At 43.7% G+C, this 18,819-nt stretch overlaps 2 protein-coding genes across 2 annotated transcripts in view; both read left to right on the top strand.

The window, feature by feature from the left end:
- Window positions 1–13,087, top strand: part of LOC129832092 (FRAS1-related extracellular matrix protein 2-like) — a 106,485-nt gene extending 93,398 nt beyond the window's left edge. Inside the window, exons 24-26 of the mRNA XM_055895854.1 lie at window positions 7,906–8,093; window positions 8,278–8,424; window positions 8,891–13,087. Coding sequence (XP_055751829.1) covers window positions 7,906–8,093; window positions 8,278–8,424; window positions 8,891–9,607 — 1,052 coding nt within the window. The 3' untranslated portion in view covers window positions 9,608–13,087. The remainder of the gene's footprint in view (window positions 1–7,905; window positions 8,094–8,277; window positions 8,425–8,890) is intronic.
- A 428-nt stretch (window positions 13,088–13,515) lies between these two features.
- Window positions 13,516–18,819, top strand: part of LOC129832090 (complement C4-like) — a 39,253-nt gene continuing 33,949 nt past the window's right edge. The window contains exons 1-13 of the mRNA XM_055895853.1: window positions 13,516–13,753; window positions 13,934–14,129; window positions 14,223–14,415; window positions 14,489–14,559; window positions 14,655–14,740; window positions 14,818–14,900; window positions 15,532–15,619; window positions 15,783–15,888; window positions 16,030–16,156; window positions 16,308–16,423; window positions 16,645–16,821; window positions 17,011–17,208; window positions 17,443–17,637. Coding sequence (XP_055751828.1) covers window positions 13,692–13,753; window positions 13,934–14,129; window positions 14,223–14,415; window positions 14,489–14,559; window positions 14,655–14,740; window positions 14,818–14,900; window positions 15,532–15,619; window positions 15,783–15,888; window positions 16,030–16,156; window positions 16,308–16,423; window positions 16,645–16,821; window positions 17,011–17,208; window positions 17,443–17,637 — 1,698 coding nt within the window. The 5' untranslated portion in view covers window positions 13,516–13,691. The remainder of the gene's footprint in view (window positions 13,754–13,933; window positions 14,130–14,222; window positions 14,416–14,488; window positions 14,560–14,654; window positions 14,741–14,817; window positions 14,901–15,531; window positions 15,620–15,782; window positions 15,889–16,029; window positions 16,157–16,307; window positions 16,424–16,644; window positions 16,822–17,010; window positions 17,209–17,442; window positions 17,638–18,819) is intronic.

The raw sequence follows: 18,819 nt of genomic DNA, 5'->3' as shown, positions 1-18,819 counted from the left end.
AGCCATCTTTTATTTAACAACGCTGATGGCAAAACACGAAACGAAACAAACACTTTCCAAACTACAAAATAACAAAACGACGTTGACGAAACCTGAACATAAACTTACATAACTAAACATAAACTTACGTACAGGAAACAGACGACATCGATACGAAACGAAACAAACAAACGCTACAGTCCTATGTGGTACGAACATACATACAGACACAGGAGACAATCACCCACAAACAAACAGTGAGAATGCCCTACCTAAATATGACTCTTAATTAGAGGCAAACGCAAACCACCTGCCTCTAATCAAGAGCCATACCAGGCAAACCGAAACCAACATAGAAACAGATAACATAGAATGCCCACCCAACCTCACGTCCTGACCAACTAACACACAAAAACTAACATAAATAGGTCAGGAACGTGACAATTACAAACAAACACAGCCTTCTCACAGGGTACTGTAACGCTACAAACAAACACAGCCTTCTCACAGGGTACTGTAACGTTACAAACAAACACAGCCTTCTCACAGGGTACTGTAACGCTACAAACACAGCCTTCTCACAGGGTACTGTAACATTACAAACAAACACAGCCTTCTCACAGGGTACTGTAACGTTACAAACAAACACAGCCTTCTCACAGGGTACTGTAACGTTACAAACAAACACAGCCTTCTCACAGGGTACTGTAACACTACAAACAAACACAGCCTTCTCACAGGGTACTGTAACGCTACAAACAAACACAGCCTTCTCACAGGGTACTGTAACACTACGAACAAACACAGCCTCTCACATGGTACTGTAACACTACAAACAAACACAGCCTTCTCACAGGGTACTGTAACGCTACAAACAAACACAGCCTTCTCACAGGGTACTGTAACGTTACAAACAAACACAGCCTTTTCACAGGGTACTGTAACTGTAAGGTCTGTCGTTCTCCTCCTCCTCGGACGAGGAGAGGAGAGAAGGATCAGTGGACCAATACGCAGCATTCGGGAAATAAGCCATCTCTTTATTCGTAACGACGGCACACGAAAACAAACACTTTTACAAAATTACAAAACAAGAAAACGACGTAGACGAAAACTGAACATGAACTTAACTAACTAAACGTAAAACTCACGGACAGGAACAGACTACATCAAAACGAACGAACAACCAAACAGTCCCGTATGGTGCAAAACATAACACAGATACGGAAGACAATCACCCACAAACAAACAGTGAGAACACCCTACCTAAATATGACTCCTAATTAGAGGAGAACGCAAAACACCTGCCTCTAATTAAGAGCCATACCAGGCAACCAAAACCAACATAGAAACAGAAAACATAGACTGCCCACCTAAAACACACGCCCCGACCATAAACACATACAAAAACAACATAAAACAGGTCAGGACCGTTACAGAACCCCCCCCCTCAAGGTGCGAACGCCGGGCGCACCAGCACAAAGTCCAGGGGAGGGTCTGGGTGGGCAGTTGACCACGGTGGTGGCTCAGGCTCTGGACGCTGTCCCCACACCACCATAGTCACTCCCCGCTTCTGTCTTACCCTCCCAATGACCACCCTAAAACTAACATCCCCTAAATGAACGGCCAGCACCGGGAGAAGGGGCAGCACCGGGACAAGGGGCAGCACCGGGACAAGGGGCAGCACCGGGACAAGGGGCAGCACCGGGACAAGGGGCAGCACCGGGACAAGGGGCAGCACCGGGACAAGGGGCAGCACCGGGACAAAGGGCAGCACCAGGACAAGGGGCAGGTCCCGGCTGAGATACTCTGGCAGATCCTGGCTGAGGGACTCTGGCAGATCCTGGCTGAGGGACTCTGGCAGATCCTGGCTGAGGGACTCTGGCAGATCCTGGCTGAGGGACTCTGGCAGGTCCTGGCTGAGGGACTCTGGCAGGTCCTGGCTGAGGGACTCTGGCAGGTCCTGGCTGAGGGACTCTGGCAGGTCCTGGCTGAGGGACTCTGGCAGGTCCTGGCTGAGGGACTCTGGCAGGTCCTGGCTGAGGGACTCTGGCAGGTCCTGGCTGAGGGACTCTGGCAGGACCTGGCTGGACGGCTCTGGCAGGTCCTGGCTGGACGGCTCTGGCAGGTCCTGGCTGGACGGCTCTGGCAGGTCCTGGCTGAACGGCTCTGGCAGGTCCTGGCTGGACGGCTCTGGCAGGTCCTGGCTGGACGGCTCTGGCAGGTCCTGGCTGGACGGCTCTGGCAGGTCCTGGCTGGACGGCTCTGGCAGGTCCTGGCTGGACGGCTCTGGCAGGCCCTGGCTGGACGGCTCTGGCAGGCCCTGGCTGGACGGCTCTGGCAGGTCCTGGCTGGACGGCTCTGGCAGGTCATGGCAGGACGGCTCTGGCTGGTCATGGCAGGACGGCTCTGGCTGGTCATGGCAGGACGGCTCTGGCTGGTCATGGCAGGACGGCTCTGGCTGGTCATGGCAGGACGGCTCTGTAGGAAGGAGAAGGAGAGACAGCCTGGTGCGTGGTATAGGCACTGGCTGCGCTGGAGAGGAGGAAACAGCTGGAGAGAGAACCCGGAGAGACATCCTGGTATGGGGGGCTGCCACCGGAGGACTGGTACATGGAGGTGGCACCGGGTCTACCGGACCGTGAAGGAGGACACGTGCTCTTGAGCACCGAGCCTGCCCAACCTTACCAGGTTGAATGGTGCCCGTAGCCCTGCCAGTGCGGCGAGGTGAAATAGCCCGCACTGGGCTATACTGGCAAACCGGGGACACCACTCGTAAGGCTGGTGCCATGTATGCCGGCCCGAGGAGACGCACTGGTGGCCAGATGCGTTGGGCCGGCTTCATGACATCCAGCTCGATGCCCAACTTAGCCCTCCCAGTGCGGCAAGGTGGAATAGCCCGCACTGGGCTAAGCACGCGTACTGGGGACACCGTGCGCTTTACCGCATAACACGGTGTCTTACCAGTACGACGCCTTCTACCTCCACGGTAAGCACGGGGAGTTGGCTCGGGTATCCTACCCGGCTTTGCCACACTCCTCGTGTTCCCCCCCCCAAGAAATTTTTGGGTCTGACTCACGGGCTCCCAACCGCGTCGCCGCGCTGCCTCCTCATACCAGCGCCTCTCAGCCTTCGCTGCTTCCAACTCCTCCTTGGGACGGCGATATTCCCCTGGCTGAGCCCAAGGTCCTCTACCGTCCAGGATCTCCTCCCAAGTCCAGGAGTCCTTGTTGCTCTGTTGAGCACTCCCTTGCCGCTTGGTCCTAGTTTGGTGGGTGATTCTGTAAGGTCTGTCGTTCTCCTCCTCCTCGGACGAGGAGAGGAGAGAAGGATCAGTGGACCAATACGCAGCATTCGGGAAATAAGCCATCTCTTTATTCGTAACGACGGCACACGAAAACAAACACTTTTACAAAATTACAAAACAAGAAAACGACGTAGACGAAAACTGAACATGAACTTAACTAACTAAACGTAAAACTCACGGACAGGAACAGACTACATCAAAACGAACGAACAACCAAACAGTCCCGTATGGTGCAAAACATAACACAGATACGGAAGACAATCACCCACAAACAAACAGTGAGAACACCCTACCTAAATATGACTCCTAATTAGAGGAGAACGCAAAACACCTGCCTCTAATTAAGAGCCATACCAGGCAACCAAAACCAACATAGAAACAGAAAACATAGACTGCCCACCCAAAACACACGCCCTGACCATAAACACATACAAAAACAACATAAAACAGGTCAGGACCGTTACAGTAACATTACAAACAAACACAGCCTTCTCACAGGGTACTGTAACGTTACAAACAAACACAGCCTTCTCACAGGGTACTGTAACGCTACAAACAAACACAGCCTTCTCACAGGGTACTGTAACGCTACGAACAAACACAGCCTTCTCACAAGGTACTGTAACACTACGAACAAACACAGCCTTCTCACAGGGTACTGTAACATTACAAACAAACACAGCCTTCTCACAGGGTACTGTAACGCTACGAACAAACACAGCCTTCTCACAGGGTACTGTAACGCTACGAACAAACACAGCCTTCTCACAGGGTACTGTAACACTACGAACAAACACAGCCTTCTCACAGGGTACTGTAACGTTACAAACAAACACAGCCTTCTCACAGGGTACTGTAACGCTACAAACACAGCCTTCTCACAGGGTACTGTAACATTACAAACAAACACAGCCTTCTCACAGGGTACTGTAACATTACAAACAAACACAGCCTTCTCACGGGGTACTGTAACGCTACAAACAAACACAGCCTTCTCACAGGGTACTGTAACGCTACGAACAAACACGGCCTTCTCACAGGGTACTGTAACGCTACGAACAAACACAGCCTTCTCACAGGGTACTGTAACGCTACGAACAAACACAGCCTCTCACATGGGCATTTATCAATCAATCCCTCACCTTATTGTGGCGGTCAGTGCTGTTTAAGATAAGGAAGGATCGGTCAGTGCTGTTTAAGATAAGGGAGGATCGGTCAGTGCTGTTTAAGATAAGGAAGGATCGGTCAGTGCTGTTTAAGATAAGGGAGGATCGGTCAGTGCTATTTAAGATAAGGGAGGATCGGTCAGTGCTGTTTAAGATAAGGAAGGATCGGTCAGTGCTATTTAAGATAAGGAAAGATCGGTCAGTGCTGTTTAAGATAAGGAAAGATCGGTCAGTGCTGTTTAAGATAAGGAAAGATCGGTCAGTGCTGTTTAAGATGAGGGAGGATCGGTCAGTGCTGTTTAAGATGAGGGAGGTTTAAAAAAAATAAAAATAAATACAATTACATTTTGGATGACTGTCATTCATATTCCATTCACCCAACTTAATGTAACATGGAAAGGTTTAGGCTACTACATGATACTCTAATGTTCCCTATACCCATCATGAGGTTGCTACAACCTAGCCTGTGAATGAAAGTTTACAACGTAGGTGCACAGGTCACGAGAACATTTTGTGTAAACACGGTGACAGACAGTGACACATTCAGTACCGCTTTGCAGACTTGCCTGCATCTAGCTGATCTAGGGTGTAACCATTAGTCCAACAGTTGCAAACGAGAGTTTCTTTTGGACAAATACAGGTATGTTTATCCACGTTTCGTTCCATTTGCTTCCATTTAAGAAACGTTTTCAACCAAATCTATGGAATGAATACACACCTGATCACACACAGACACAGTTCACTTTCATAGCACCCATATACAAACAGCATAATCACTTTGCTCGTTGTATTTATAATTCCTTCTCGCATCTATCTACAGTGCCTTCGGAAGGTATTCAGACCCTTTGACTGTTTCCACATGTTGTGCCGTTACAGCCTTATTCTAAAATGTATCACTTTTTTTTTTTTTACAAACATATAAAAAAAATAAAACAGAAATACCTTATTTACATAAGTATTCAGACCTTTTGCTATGAGACTCGAAATTGAGCTCAGGTGCATCCTGTTTCCATTGATCATCCTTGAGATGTTTCTACAACTTGATTGGAGTCCACCTGTGGTAAATTAAATTGATTGGACATGATTTGGAAAGGCACATACCTGTCTATATAAGGTCCCACAGTTGACAGTGCATGTCAGAGCAAAAACCAAGCCATGAGGTTGAAGCAATTGTCCGTAGAGCTCCGAGACAGGGTTGTGTCGAGGCACAGATTTGGGGAAGGGTAGCAAAAACTGCAGCATTGAAGGTCCCCTAGAACACAGTGGCCTCCATCATTCTTAAATGGAAGAAGTTTGGAACCACCAAGACTCTTCCTAGAGCTGGCCGCCCGGCCAAACTGAGCAATCGGGGGAGAAGGGCCTTGGTCAGGGAGGTGACCAAGAACCCGATGGTCAGTCTGACAGAGCTCCAGAGTTCCTCTGTGGAGATGGGAGAACCTTCCAGAAGAACAACCATCTCTGCAGCACTCCACCAATCAGGCCTTTATGGTAGAGTGCCACTCCTCAGGAAAAGGCACATGACAGCCCACTTGGAGTTTGCCAAAAGGCAACTAAAGACTCTCAGACCATGAGAAACAAGATTCTCTGGTCTGATGAAACCAAGAATTAACTTCTAGAGGAAACCTGGTAACATCCCTACGGTGAAGCATGGTGGTGGCAGCATCATGCTGTGGGGATGTTTTTCAGTAGCAGGGACTGGGAGACTAGTCAGAATCGAGGCAAAGATGAACGAAGCAAAGTACAGAGAGATCCTTGATGAAAACCTGCCCCAGAGCGCTCAGGACCTCAGACTGGGGCTAAGGTTCACCTTCCAACAAGACAACGACCCTAAGCACACAGCCAAGACAACACAGGAGTGGCTTTGGGACAAGTCTCTCAATGTCCTTGAGTGGCCCAGCCAGAGCCTGGACTTGAACCCGATCGAACATCTCTGTAGAGACCTGAAAATAGCTGTTCAGCAACGCTCCCCATCCAACCTGACAGAGCTTGAGAGGATCTGCAAAGAAGAATGGGAGAAACTCCCCAAATACAGGTGTGCCAAGTTTGTAGTGTCATACCCAAGATGACGCAAGACTGTAATCACTGCCAAAGTTGCTTAACAAAGTAGTGAGTAAAGGGTCTGAATACTTATGTAAATGTGATATTTAACATTTCTAAAATCCTGTTTTTGCTTTGTCGTTATGGGGTATTGTGTGTAGATTGATGAGAAGAAAAAAAACAATTTAATCAATTTTCGAATAAGGCTGTAACCTAACAAAATGTGTAAAAACTCAAGGGGTCTGAATACTTTCCGAAGGCACTGTACTTGCTCTCCTCCTCTCACCTTTTCTACTTGGCTTGTGGACTTCAGTGCACAACATATCAGCTGTCTGTGACCAGGTGAAAAAACCTTTCCAAGCCAAACTGCTAACCGTTACACATAGCCTACATCGTCACCATATTAGCTAACATCATAGTCAACATACCTACTAGAACTAACGTGATACTAAACCGCTACAATCATCCTGTACAGTGTACAGGCAGCAAGCAGTTTAGCAGTTACACCGGCTGGCAATAAATTAATGCAACCAAAAGTTCTGACTTAGAGGAGTTCCAGTGTTGGATAGCCATAGCCATCTAGCTAACATAGCATCCCTCTCTGTTTGAGTTGGCTAAACTAGCTAGCTGCATTTGCTAGCTAAGTAAGTGGACATGAAAATGAAGAAAAAAAATACAATAAAATATAACTATCTCTCTCGTTCCTCCTTAATTCTTTCAGAAATATATTTGTTCAAAACTGTTCAACTATTGTCTTTCTCTCTCTTTGAGTCAACTACTCGCCACATTTTATGCACTGCAGTGCTAGCTAGCTGTAGCTTATGCTTTCAGTACTAGATTCATTATCTGATACTTTGATTGGGTGGACAACATGTCAGTTCATGATACAAGAGTTCTCATAGGTTGGAGGACGTCTTCTGGAAGTTGTCATAATTACTGTGTACTGTGTGAGCCTCCTAGGTTTTGTATTGAATTCAATGTACCCAGAGGAGGATGGAAACTTGCTGTTCCCTGGCTACAGAATGGTGCTACACAAGAGGGTGTTTTTGAGACTATCGTAGACCTTCATTGCAAAACAGTGTTTTAAACAATCATTTGGTGGCATGTGAATATATCTAGTATAGTTTTATCTAAAAAGGATAACTTTTTTAATGTTTCACTATTTTTATTTTTATTAAATTCACTGAAGAAGATGGTCCTCCCCTTCCTCCTCTGAGGAGCCTCCACGGAAGCCTTACAACCAGCTTCTCACAGACTTCTCACTTCTCACACACACACACCACCTTTTCTTGGGTCCTGATCAGAAGTAGTGCACTACATAGGGCATAGGTTGCTATTTGGGATGGAGGTAGCCCCAGTGACTATCTGATTGATTGATTGAGTTATTACTGTATTAACCCAAACCTGATCTCCTCCCAGGTGACATGATATATGGCAGAGTGATGGTGGACCCAGTTCAGAACCTGGGGGATTCCTTTATCTGTAACATAGAGAAGGTGTTCCTGTGCACCGGCGCGGATGGATACGTGCCCAAGTACAACCCCAACAACAATGAGTACGGCTGTCTGGCTGATGCTCCATCGCTGCTTTACAGATTCAAAATCATCGTAAGTACAGTACTGTACAGGGCCCATAGTGCTCTGGTCAAAAGTAGTGCAATATCTGGGGAATAATGTGATGTAATGTGGGATGTAGACAAGGATCTAGTACAGGGTAACTGCACATAAATATCCTAAACACCTTTACCAATGTTGGTACAGTGTTTACTAGTGTTTCCTTCTCCTCCTCCAGGATAAGGCCCAGCCAGAGACCCAGGCCAGGTTGTTTGGTAATGTCGGGTTCAGGGCTCTGCTGGCTGTAGACGACCCTCAGGCCCTTGCCCTGGTCAGACAGCCTGGATCTGACGGCTTCAGCATGGACTCTACAGCACTGTTTCAAGTACGTCTCCCTGACCCCTATGCTACATAACGCAGAATAGTGGAGAAGGAACATCCCGGTCTTATTCCTATTTCTAACACTCACTTTCACTGATTTAAAGCTAGAATCCTTAGTTGCTGCATCGGTTTTTGGACGTATACATTTATTAAATATACCCATTGATTCTTGACGAATATAACTTAGAAATGCCTCATGAGCTTAGTTCAACTGTCGTAACTCAAAACATGGTAAAAACTATCATTTTGATATCATGGATGGTCAGCCCTTGCATCCATAGCGCTGTCAATGAATTTGAGTGGTTCAATTTCTCCAGGCCCATCCCTCAGCTTTTTACCAAAACAGAGGCGGGGTGTCACTTGTTATTGTTTATATTATTGACTCTATATTTAATGACCAGGGATTGTTCCTGTCATGCTCAGGTAAACTACCCAGCCCTCATGACTAACCCTGTTCCTCTGGTGTCCAGGTGTCAGCAGGGAGAGAGTGGTTCATCCACACCATCTACACCGTCCGCTCCAGAGAGAATGCTAACAGGGGCATTGGGAAGAGAAGTCTGGAGTACCACACACTCACCCAACACAGCAGTATGGCTGCAGGGGGCCACTCTCTGACCCAACACAGCAGTATGGTTACAGGAAGCCACTCCCTGACCCAACACAGCAGTATGGCTGCAGGAGGCCACTCCCTGACCCAACACAGCAGTATGGCTGCAGGAGGCCACTCCCTGACCCAACACAGCAGCATGGACAGAGAAACCCAGCATCAAACTATGGCTGCAGGAGGACCGTCCCAGTCCCAGTTTCGCTCCAGGCGGTCAGCAAACAGGGTACCAGACCTGACAGAGGACATCGGCCTGGACAACAACCGAGGCACCAACATTCTCCATATCGCCCTGAACCTCAGCCGCCAGCGCCGCACCAGCCCCGACCAGGAGGTCCTCACTCGGGGTGTGGTGCCCAGGGAGCTGAACCATCCTGCGGAGAGCGAGGACAGTCTGGTCCTCATCATAGGGATCCTGGTGGGCCTCCTCCTCACCATCCTCATCATCATCGTCATAGTGCTAACTGTACGGTCCAGACAGGAGAAGAAGAAAATGGAGGTTCCCACAACAACGTCAAGCTCCACTGAGCCCATGGTGACATCAGGGTTCACTTGCAGTGGCTTGGACAGCTCAGAAGTCTGACGGACAGACAGACAAACGGACTTCCTTCGACATGACCACTGAGACAGACAGACCGATGGACGGATATTCTCCACAGAAGAAAAAAAAATACTGACAGATGTTTTTGTTTTTTTATGTTATTTTTTTGCAAGTGCCTCATAATTTTTACATTGGGATATAAAGAGAGGGGACAACTGAAACAACACAGTCGACAATGAGAGCTTTGGTTCCGTACAAAAACCTACTTGAAATCCTGCAGTCCTTCTGCTCTGCTGTAGGGGAGACCATAGAGGTAAAACAATCTCTCTCTATGGGGAGACTGCCCCATCTAGGGCATTACCTGCAACCTGTTCTGTTCAAGGCACTTGCCAGCATTCATTATTGCTTTGTTTTATGATGTTACACTTGATCCCAAAAATGTTTATGATTTGTCCAAAGGTGCTAAAGCAACAGATGCCTCTGTCCTGTAGGATGGATGGTGGTCCTGTGAGTTGGTAGAAGGACATGTAGCAGGGCTATTCAACTCCAGGCCTGTAAGGCAGAAGTACTGCTGATTGTCTTTTTTACCTGGTAGTTGATTGATTAATTGATTAATGTCACTGATTGGCCGTAGAGTTCCATGATGTAATCAGTTTCTGGTTAGAATGAAAGAATGATAACCAGAAGTGTTTCAGCCTTCCAGGCCCAGAGTTGAATACCGGTAAGTGTTTCAGCCTTCCAGGCCCAGAGTTGAATACCGGTATTCCTGGTATTCAGTATTCAATATGAACGCAAAGTTGTCATAGAACTGTCATAGTTGTTAATGTGTATGTTTGTTTTCCCGTGTCAAGCCACTGTCAATAGTCTGCTAACACTGGGAATATGTCCTACTGTAATGTTCTACTGTAGCTCTCTGTCAGACCTGGGTTCAAACATTTGAAATCTTTCAAGTATATTAGCTTTAGCCTGCCTGGAGTTCCAGGTGGGACTTTTCTATTGGTTCCACTGCAACAGGCAAGCTCAATTGATCACAGCTTAAGTATATTACATGGTTTAAAATAGTATTTGAACCCAGGTCTGCTCTCTATACTGAAGTATGGAGGCTGATTCATGTTGAAGTTCAACAGGTGCCTAAGAATCCACTGGATGTTATACTGTAGTAAGCGTCCCAAATGGCAACCTATTCCCTATTTTGCACTATAAGTAGTGCACTATATAGGGAATAGGGTGTAATTTGGGACGGATATTTAGATTTTCTCTATTACATGGTTATTCTATTTCTTTTGTTTGTATTAATGGTTATCTATCATTTGTGCCTGCTTCTGATTTTGTATTTTCTTTAAAATAATTGCTTAAACTTGTATAATAATGTGTAAAGCAGATTTGGGGGAAAATGTGTCTAATCAACTGTAGCTAATTCAGACTCAATTACATGTTTTTCTATCCTAACAGAGTTCCAAGTTGATCACAATTTTGGGGGGATAATTGTTCTCTTGATAGTCCCAAAATCATGGTTGTAGTGACTTTCTATTGCTCTGTCCCAAATTGCATTCTATTCCCTATTTAGTGCACTACTTTTGATCAGAGCCCATAAGGAATTAAGGTACCATATAGGGAATAGGGTGCCATTTTGGATATATCCTATATCAGTGTGGTCCTGTATTTGAATACATACAGTACAGTACTGAATTGAATATAATGAGAAAAGGTATATCCTGTAGGGGAGAGTGGGGTAAGTTGAGACATTTTTTACATTCAGCATCACTCCGTCAAGGGAAATATAGTATTCTTTCTAACAAAGATATCTACATATATTTCAGGATGTTGTGTATCCCTGAAAATAATCAGAATTCATGTAAACATTACAGTTTTGAAAACATAGCTTGTCCAAAGAAAGTGATAACTTGGCACGACTTACCCATACACATTTCTGTACTGAATGAAATATTACCACTACCTTTTTAAAACCATGTCTGTCTTTACTTTCCAAACACAATTCAACACAATCACAATCACTTTTTTGTCTTTTAATCCCTCATATCCCAGCCTTTCATTATACCTGGGAAGAAAACATTTACTAAATTTACCACAAGGCAAACAGTTTGACTATATTAGCCCACATAGCTACAACTATGCACTTTCATGCTAGGTTTAGGACCTCATATTGAAGCTTATAGGAGACCCCAACTGATGTATAGAAAAATTATACGATTATCTATTTTGGTTTAGATACAAGCATCATGAAACCTCTTAACACAATAAATTAATTCGAATTGGTGAAAATCTGTTTTTTGGAACATACTTGCTTACCACTTTTTCCAAGTGGTTTCTTCCTTCACAGACTCCATGAAATGATGACCTCTTCCTAAATATTTGGTCAAATTATTCATTTTGTGTATGGTTTCCTAGAGACAAGGGTGGCTCAACTTACCCCTTTGACTCAACTTACCCCACTCTCCACTAGTGAGTTGATTTTAAAGACAGCTGATCTGCAATGTACAGTTTAAAGCAGCTCTGGATGGATCCACTAGGCACAGACTCATCATATAGTGAGTAGTAGGGTGCCATTCTGGACTAACTCTGTTTCTCTACAGGGCTATGAAGTGACTGATCTGTACCAAATGTTCTCCAAAGGTTTTACATTATATTTAGTATCGTATTATAAAAACATTCATAATGGTCCATGAATATGTGTGCCTCCCAAATGGCACCCTATTCCCTTTATAGTTCACTACTTTTATAGTAGTGCGCGATATCGAGACATGGGTGCCATTTGGGACTCCGGCCAGAAGGGAAAACCAACTATGATCTACTACAATCTAAATCACGGCTGTTAGAGAGATTCATGTTAATACATTACAGAAGTATTTATTTTATCACATAAATATCCATAGGGATTGCCAATAATAAAGATATAATATTTGTTTCCCTCTAAAGATCATTTTCAAATCAGCCACAAACCACATAAAATAGGTTTCGGACATGGTTTCCACTTTTGCAATGTAATGATGCATAAAGAAATGGTATAGACCATCACCTTGTCAATGGATGCCCCAGTCATAATACTAAGATAACATACAATGACCTCCATACTGTATCTATATATAGTGACTTCATATACCCACTGCTTTATAAACTTCAGATTTCTAGATTGTTTGCTGTTTAATTTTTGAAAACATAAATGCTATGCAACTTACAATATCATACCACTAAAGTAGTATTGAATCCCAATATTTCTTTATTTTTTAATATTATTAATTTTGCTGATTTTACATTTTGTCACTGTACCACCAATAGCTCTTATATCATGTTATTACCACCACCTTTATGATTTCAGGATTTTGTTGAATGCATCTAATGCCTGTGTGAGTGTATACACATGTATGTAATATATGTATTGCAAATAAATAAACCGTTTGGATGTTTTGGGAATTATCAATGTTAAATGCATATGTGCTGTAACTATTTGTAACATAGACCTAAAGTACAAAGTGGTCTGCAAATAAAGTTTTTTCAAGGAAATCAGACTGCTTGTTTGAAAAGCAGATGTTGTGTGTGTATTTGGTCTGTTTGGAAAAGGCTACTTCCCAAATGGCACCTTATTCCCTACATAGTGCAATACTTTTGACCAGAGCCCCTATATATCGCACTACTTCAGACCAGGGCCCATAGGGCTCTGATCAAAAGTAGTGCACTATTTAGGGAATAGTATTCCATTTGGGACAACCAAAATCTGGTTTCTGAGAAAACACGTGATGTATTTCATAATGTTCCTCCAATGCCAAAACTGGAGTCAGAGAAGCTGAAGGGAGGAGAGGTAGGTGGGCTAGAGGGGGTGTTGATGCTGAGGCCTTGTCCCAAATGGAACCCTATTCCCTATGGCCCTTGGTTAAAAGTAGTGCACTATGTAAGGAATAGGGTGCCATTTGAGATACGGCAACCTGTTCTCTTGGAGCTGCAGAGCCCAGAGAGAGAACCTCCCACTCACAGACTGGAGCAACATAGATTTACAGATAGATCACTTCTACAGTATTTTGTTTTATTTTCCTGTGCAAGTTTGGGGTTGAGACAATTAATGAAGACTTGTTCCAGTGGCATGATACAGATCTGACGATAAAGCAGAAAGATGAGGAACACACTGCTTCTGATCATGGCTGCACTGACTGCAGTTAGTGGGCAGAAGCCAACGTGAGTTATGTTCTGTCCATGCTAATTCTTTGTAGATACAGTATATTTTACTTGTATCATTGGTCATGCTCATTTTATGTCATGTCGCAGTCCTAAAAAATTACCACAATTTGTGTGTGTGAGCGCTCGTGCTTGTTCGTGCGTGTGTTTGTTTGTGTTCATGTGTGCTTGTGTTTGCAGATGTCTCATCACTGCTCCGAACATAGTCCACTTGGGAGTAGAGGAGAGCGTGACAGTACAGCTCCAGGGAGCTATCAAGCCTACACAGTACACTCTGTACTTCCTGTACCAAACCGCCAATAATAAAGTTCTGTCTGAAAAAAAGCATGTAACTCTCAATGACGCCAATGGCTATCAGGCGGTTGTGAAAATGAGGGTAAGTATGCAGAAGGCTAACCTCTTTTCATGCCCTATGGAACTACTGGAACATGCATTTCAATCATTCTGCCTCTGTTCTCATGTTTTATAGGTCATTCCTAGCCTGTACGAAGAGGCAATCCAAAGCATAAGAAAAATAAAGAAAATTGTGCCATTTATCCAACTGGCTGCAGAGACCAATGATGTTTCCTTTAAAATAAAAAAAACAACAATCCTTTTGTCAACAAAAAAGGGTTATGTCTTCATTCAGACAGACAAACCAATCTACAATCCAGGAGAGAATGGTAAATTGTAAAATAACATTAAATATGGTTTTAGTTATATATTCAGCCTAATCCCAATTTTTCCTTTTTCCAGTCAATTTCAGAGTCTTCACGTTAGACAACTATCTGCTGCCTGTTGAAGAAAGCATCAATGTCAAGATATTTGTAAGCTTGTAAGACATCTATCTGCATGTTAAAGTTGTCTTATTGTGTCATATTAACTCTCTCTTCTCTAAATAACATGCACTGTCTCTCTACAGAACTCCAAAGGCCTGCTGGTGTACAACCAGGTTCTACACTCCAGTAAACTCCTTGAGAGGAGCATAGTGATCCCTGACGTTGAGACGTAAGTAGGATGTTGACATAGTCTATGGAAGACAAGACATCAGTAGCACTGACCACTACTCTGTCCCTATGATTCAGGGCTGGCCATTGGAAGATTGTTGCCGCGTTTACCAACCATCCCATGTCCAACTCCTCAGTGGAGTTTGAGGTCAGGGAATATGGTGAGTATGTAAAGGAGGTTGTCTGACTGTATGATACGGCCCAACAAGATCCCCCTCTATTTCTTTAAAAAGGAGGTTGTCTGACTGTATGATACGGCCCAACAAGATCCCCCTCTATTTCTTTAAAGGAGGTTGTCTGACTGTATGATACGGCCCAACAAGATCCCCCTCTATTTCTTTAAAGGAGGTTGTCTGACTGTATGATACGGCCCAACAAGATCCCCCTCTATTTCTTTAAAGGAGGCTGTCTGACTGTATGATACGGCCCAACAAGATCCCCCTCTATTTCTTTAAAGGAGGTTGTCTGACTGTATGATACGGCCCAACAAGATCCCCCTCTATTTCTTTAAAGGAGGTTGTCTGACTGTATGATACGGCCCAACAAGATCCCCCTCTATTTCTTTAAAGGAGGTTGTCTGACTGTATGATACGGCCCAACAAGATCCCCCTCTATTTCTTTAAAGGAGGCTGTCTGACTGTATGATACAGCCCAACAAGATCCCCCTCTATTTCTTTAAAGGAGGTTGTCTGACTGTATGATACAGCCCAACAAGATCCCCCTCTATTTCTTTAAAGGAGGTTGTCTGACTGTATGATACGGCCCAACAAGATCCCCCTCTATTTCTTTCAGTTCTTCCTATGTTTGAGGTGAAGATAGCAGCTTTGAAACCATATTATTTGCTGACAGAGGATTCCTTTCAGTTCAGCGTCTCTGCAAGGTGAGATTGTTGAAGCAGATTGCATTAATGGACTGTTTTGTGAATTGTTCATACATTTTACATTTACATTTTAGTAATTTAGCAGACGCTCTTATCCAGAGGGAGTGCATACATTTTCATATTTTTTTTCATAGTGTGCCAAATACATGTGTGTTGATTGCAGGTACACCTATGGCAAAGGTGTCAATGGCATAGCTTATGTTAGATTTGGACTAATCAATCAAGAAGGCATAAGAACACATCTACCTGGCCTAGAAAACAAGACTTCTGTGAGTTCACTTTCTCATCTCAAAGCTTTACATAAAAATACATAACATTAAAGTCAATGTTTCTGATTGTGGAGTTAATGTTTCCATTAACTTTTATTTTTCTGATGAGCCATTTGTGAACTTATTTCTGGTGTATTGTAGATCCAAGACGGCGTCGCCAGCATTACCCTGCCAACTGAAGACCTACGTGGGAAAGCAGGAAAGCAAAGTATCCCACACATGGAGGGATACAATCTGTACATAGCTGTTACAGCTTTAGAAACAGCAAGTAAGTCCTTCATACAGTCCGATAAAACATGACCATGCCAGCAGATTCAGGTGTTTTCTCTAGGGCATACAATAACTGTTTGTGATGTATGACAGTGACCTTCTCTCTCTGTATTTGTATCTCTCGTTCTCTATCTATCTCTCTCTCTCAGGTGGAGATCTAGAAGAAGCTGAGAGCACTTCAGTAAAGATAGTGACGTCTCCATACATCATTGACATGTCTAAGACTAAGGAATACTTCACACCTGGAGGAAGGTTCTCTATCCTGGTACAGTGTGGTCGTTTCTGCACTCAAAAACAAACGTTAACACCATAGAATAAAATATAATTGTATTCATTCAGGACATCTTATTGAGATTAACAAATCCCTTTTCGAAATGAGATGTACAATAGTTATCAGTGTTATCAATTGTATTTGCTTTACCATTTAGAGTATGACTGTATCTACAACCATAGTTGACTGGCATATGCTGCATGTTTCATTCTCAGGCCACCACCACCCACCCAGATGGATCCCCAGCCCCTGACCTCCGTATGAGGGCTTCAGTTTCTATGACCTCTGTAGAAGGCACACAGTCTGTTGAGATGGAGGGATCCGGTAACTCTAAGGGTGAGGCTGTTCTTGCCTTCGAAGTGCCCAAACTAGCCACATCTATGGATATCAAGGTACAGGACAGACACAGAGAACTTTCAATCAACTCTATTTCCCATGTAGTTTGACAAGCATTATATGTGTCTCTGAGCTCTATGTGGTTAGCAGAAAGGTAGTGCACTAAATAGGGAATATAGTGTAATTTGAGACACAGTCACTATTTGATGTCAGGTCATATTGACTATCTGTTCCTCTCTCTCCAGATGTTTGCTGAGGGAGCGGAGGAGGAGGTAATAGTAGGTGATGCCAAAATGACAGTGTTAGCAGTCCAGTCTAAGGGGAACAGCTACCTGAGTGTAGAGATAGAACATGTCACCCTGGAGCCTGGAGGAACCATGACGGTCACTCTCAGAGACATCACTCCACCAGGCACCCCACGACCAGCCTACATCTACTATATGGTAACATACTGGAGTATCAGTCCATTCTAATAATGGATGGAGACCATTTACCACTTCTGCAACATACTTTATCTGTGCATAGCTTCAGGTTTCCAGACACTACAGTAGACTGGGTTTGTCATTGTCTGTAACCAACATGAATATAAACACGTCGGGGGTTGAGAAATGAACCATTTCAATATCTGTAGTGAAGAGTAATGATGTGTTATCTCCTCTGTTTCCATTCTGTGCCAGGTCCTGAGTAAGGGCAGAGTGGTCCAGATGAACAGGGTCCAGAGGACTGAGCTGACCACCTTCAGTCTGCCCTACAGTCTTGACCTGGTCCCCTCCTTCAGACTGGTGGCCTACTACTTCACACAGGCACCAGAGAAGACTACCATAGTGGCTGACTCTGTATGGGCGGATGTCAAAGATATCTGCAAAGGACAGGTTCTGTAGTTGCTGTTTGTTTCTCTGCTTCTACTCTTTGTTTTATTATTATTATTATTCATATTTAAGGGCAGATCAGCTTTAATATTGGAGATAGATTGTAGTTTCCATCAATGTAATTGTCTGCATCATTTCCAATCCCCCATATATTTTTTGGTAAATATAAATATACATACATATACACATACACATACATACATACATAAATACATATACATATATATTTATTTATTTAAAAAAAATGTAAAATCCGTTAGTTAAACAAAGATCAAATCAAATAAAAAAGATTTTCCGCTAACCTTTCCACCCCTCCCCAAATTAGAGTAAACTAATGGACAACAACACTTAGGCTTCTACTTCCAGATATACATACTATATACATTTTACAGACGCAATGTATTTTACAATAGTTAACTTATGTTTGTTTTTAGTCCTGCCTTCCTCTACCCTCAACCACTCCCATCTATTGCTGATGTCCATCCAGTTTGATTTATATTTGCCATATATTTTTAACTGTGCTGTTTCACAAAAGTTCTGAACCTATATACATTTTACAGACACAGTATATTTTACATTTGTTATCTTGTTGTTATTAGTCCCACCCTTTAGCTCCATTCAACCCCTCCCATCCATCTCTTAACACCATCCATATTGGATTTCTATTTGCCATATATTTTTAAACTGCGCTGTGATGCTTCACAAAAGTTCTGAACCTTTCTATTCTCATAGTTTCAACAGATTGTAAATTAAAGGTAAACATTTTTGCTAAAAGTATTATTATATTATTGATTGATTGACTATGACTTTTCAAATCACCCAGTATTGCTATCTGTAGCTTAGCTCCAGCTAAATGCTGCAATTTTTCATCCATTCTACTTCTACTCTTACTACATTTAGACAGTTATGGTTCTATTCTTTTGTCAGTGCTGTGCATCAAGAAGGCAAATTGTATGTTTTCATCTTGACTAATAAAGATCAATCAAAAGTGTATATACTGAACAGAAATATAAATGCAACATGCAACAATTTAAACAATTTTACTGAGTTACAGTTCATATAAGGAAATCACTCAACTGAAATAAATTCATTAGAACCTAATCTATGGATTTCACGTGACTGGGTAGGGGTGCAGCTGTGGGTGGGTCTGGGAGGGCATAGGCCCACCCACTGGGGAGCCAGCCC

Source organism: Salvelinus fontinalis, chromosome 33 (genome assembly GCF_029448725.1).
Source record: "Salvelinus fontinalis isolate EN_2023a chromosome 33, ASM2944872v1, whole genome shotgun sequence".
Lineage (NCBI taxonomy): Eukaryota > Metazoa > Chordata > Actinopteri > Salmoniformes > Salmonidae > Salvelinus > Salvelinus fontinalis.
The sequence above is the reverse complement of the archived record's forward strand: the minus strand, read 5'-3'. Positions and strand labels throughout refer to the sequence as shown.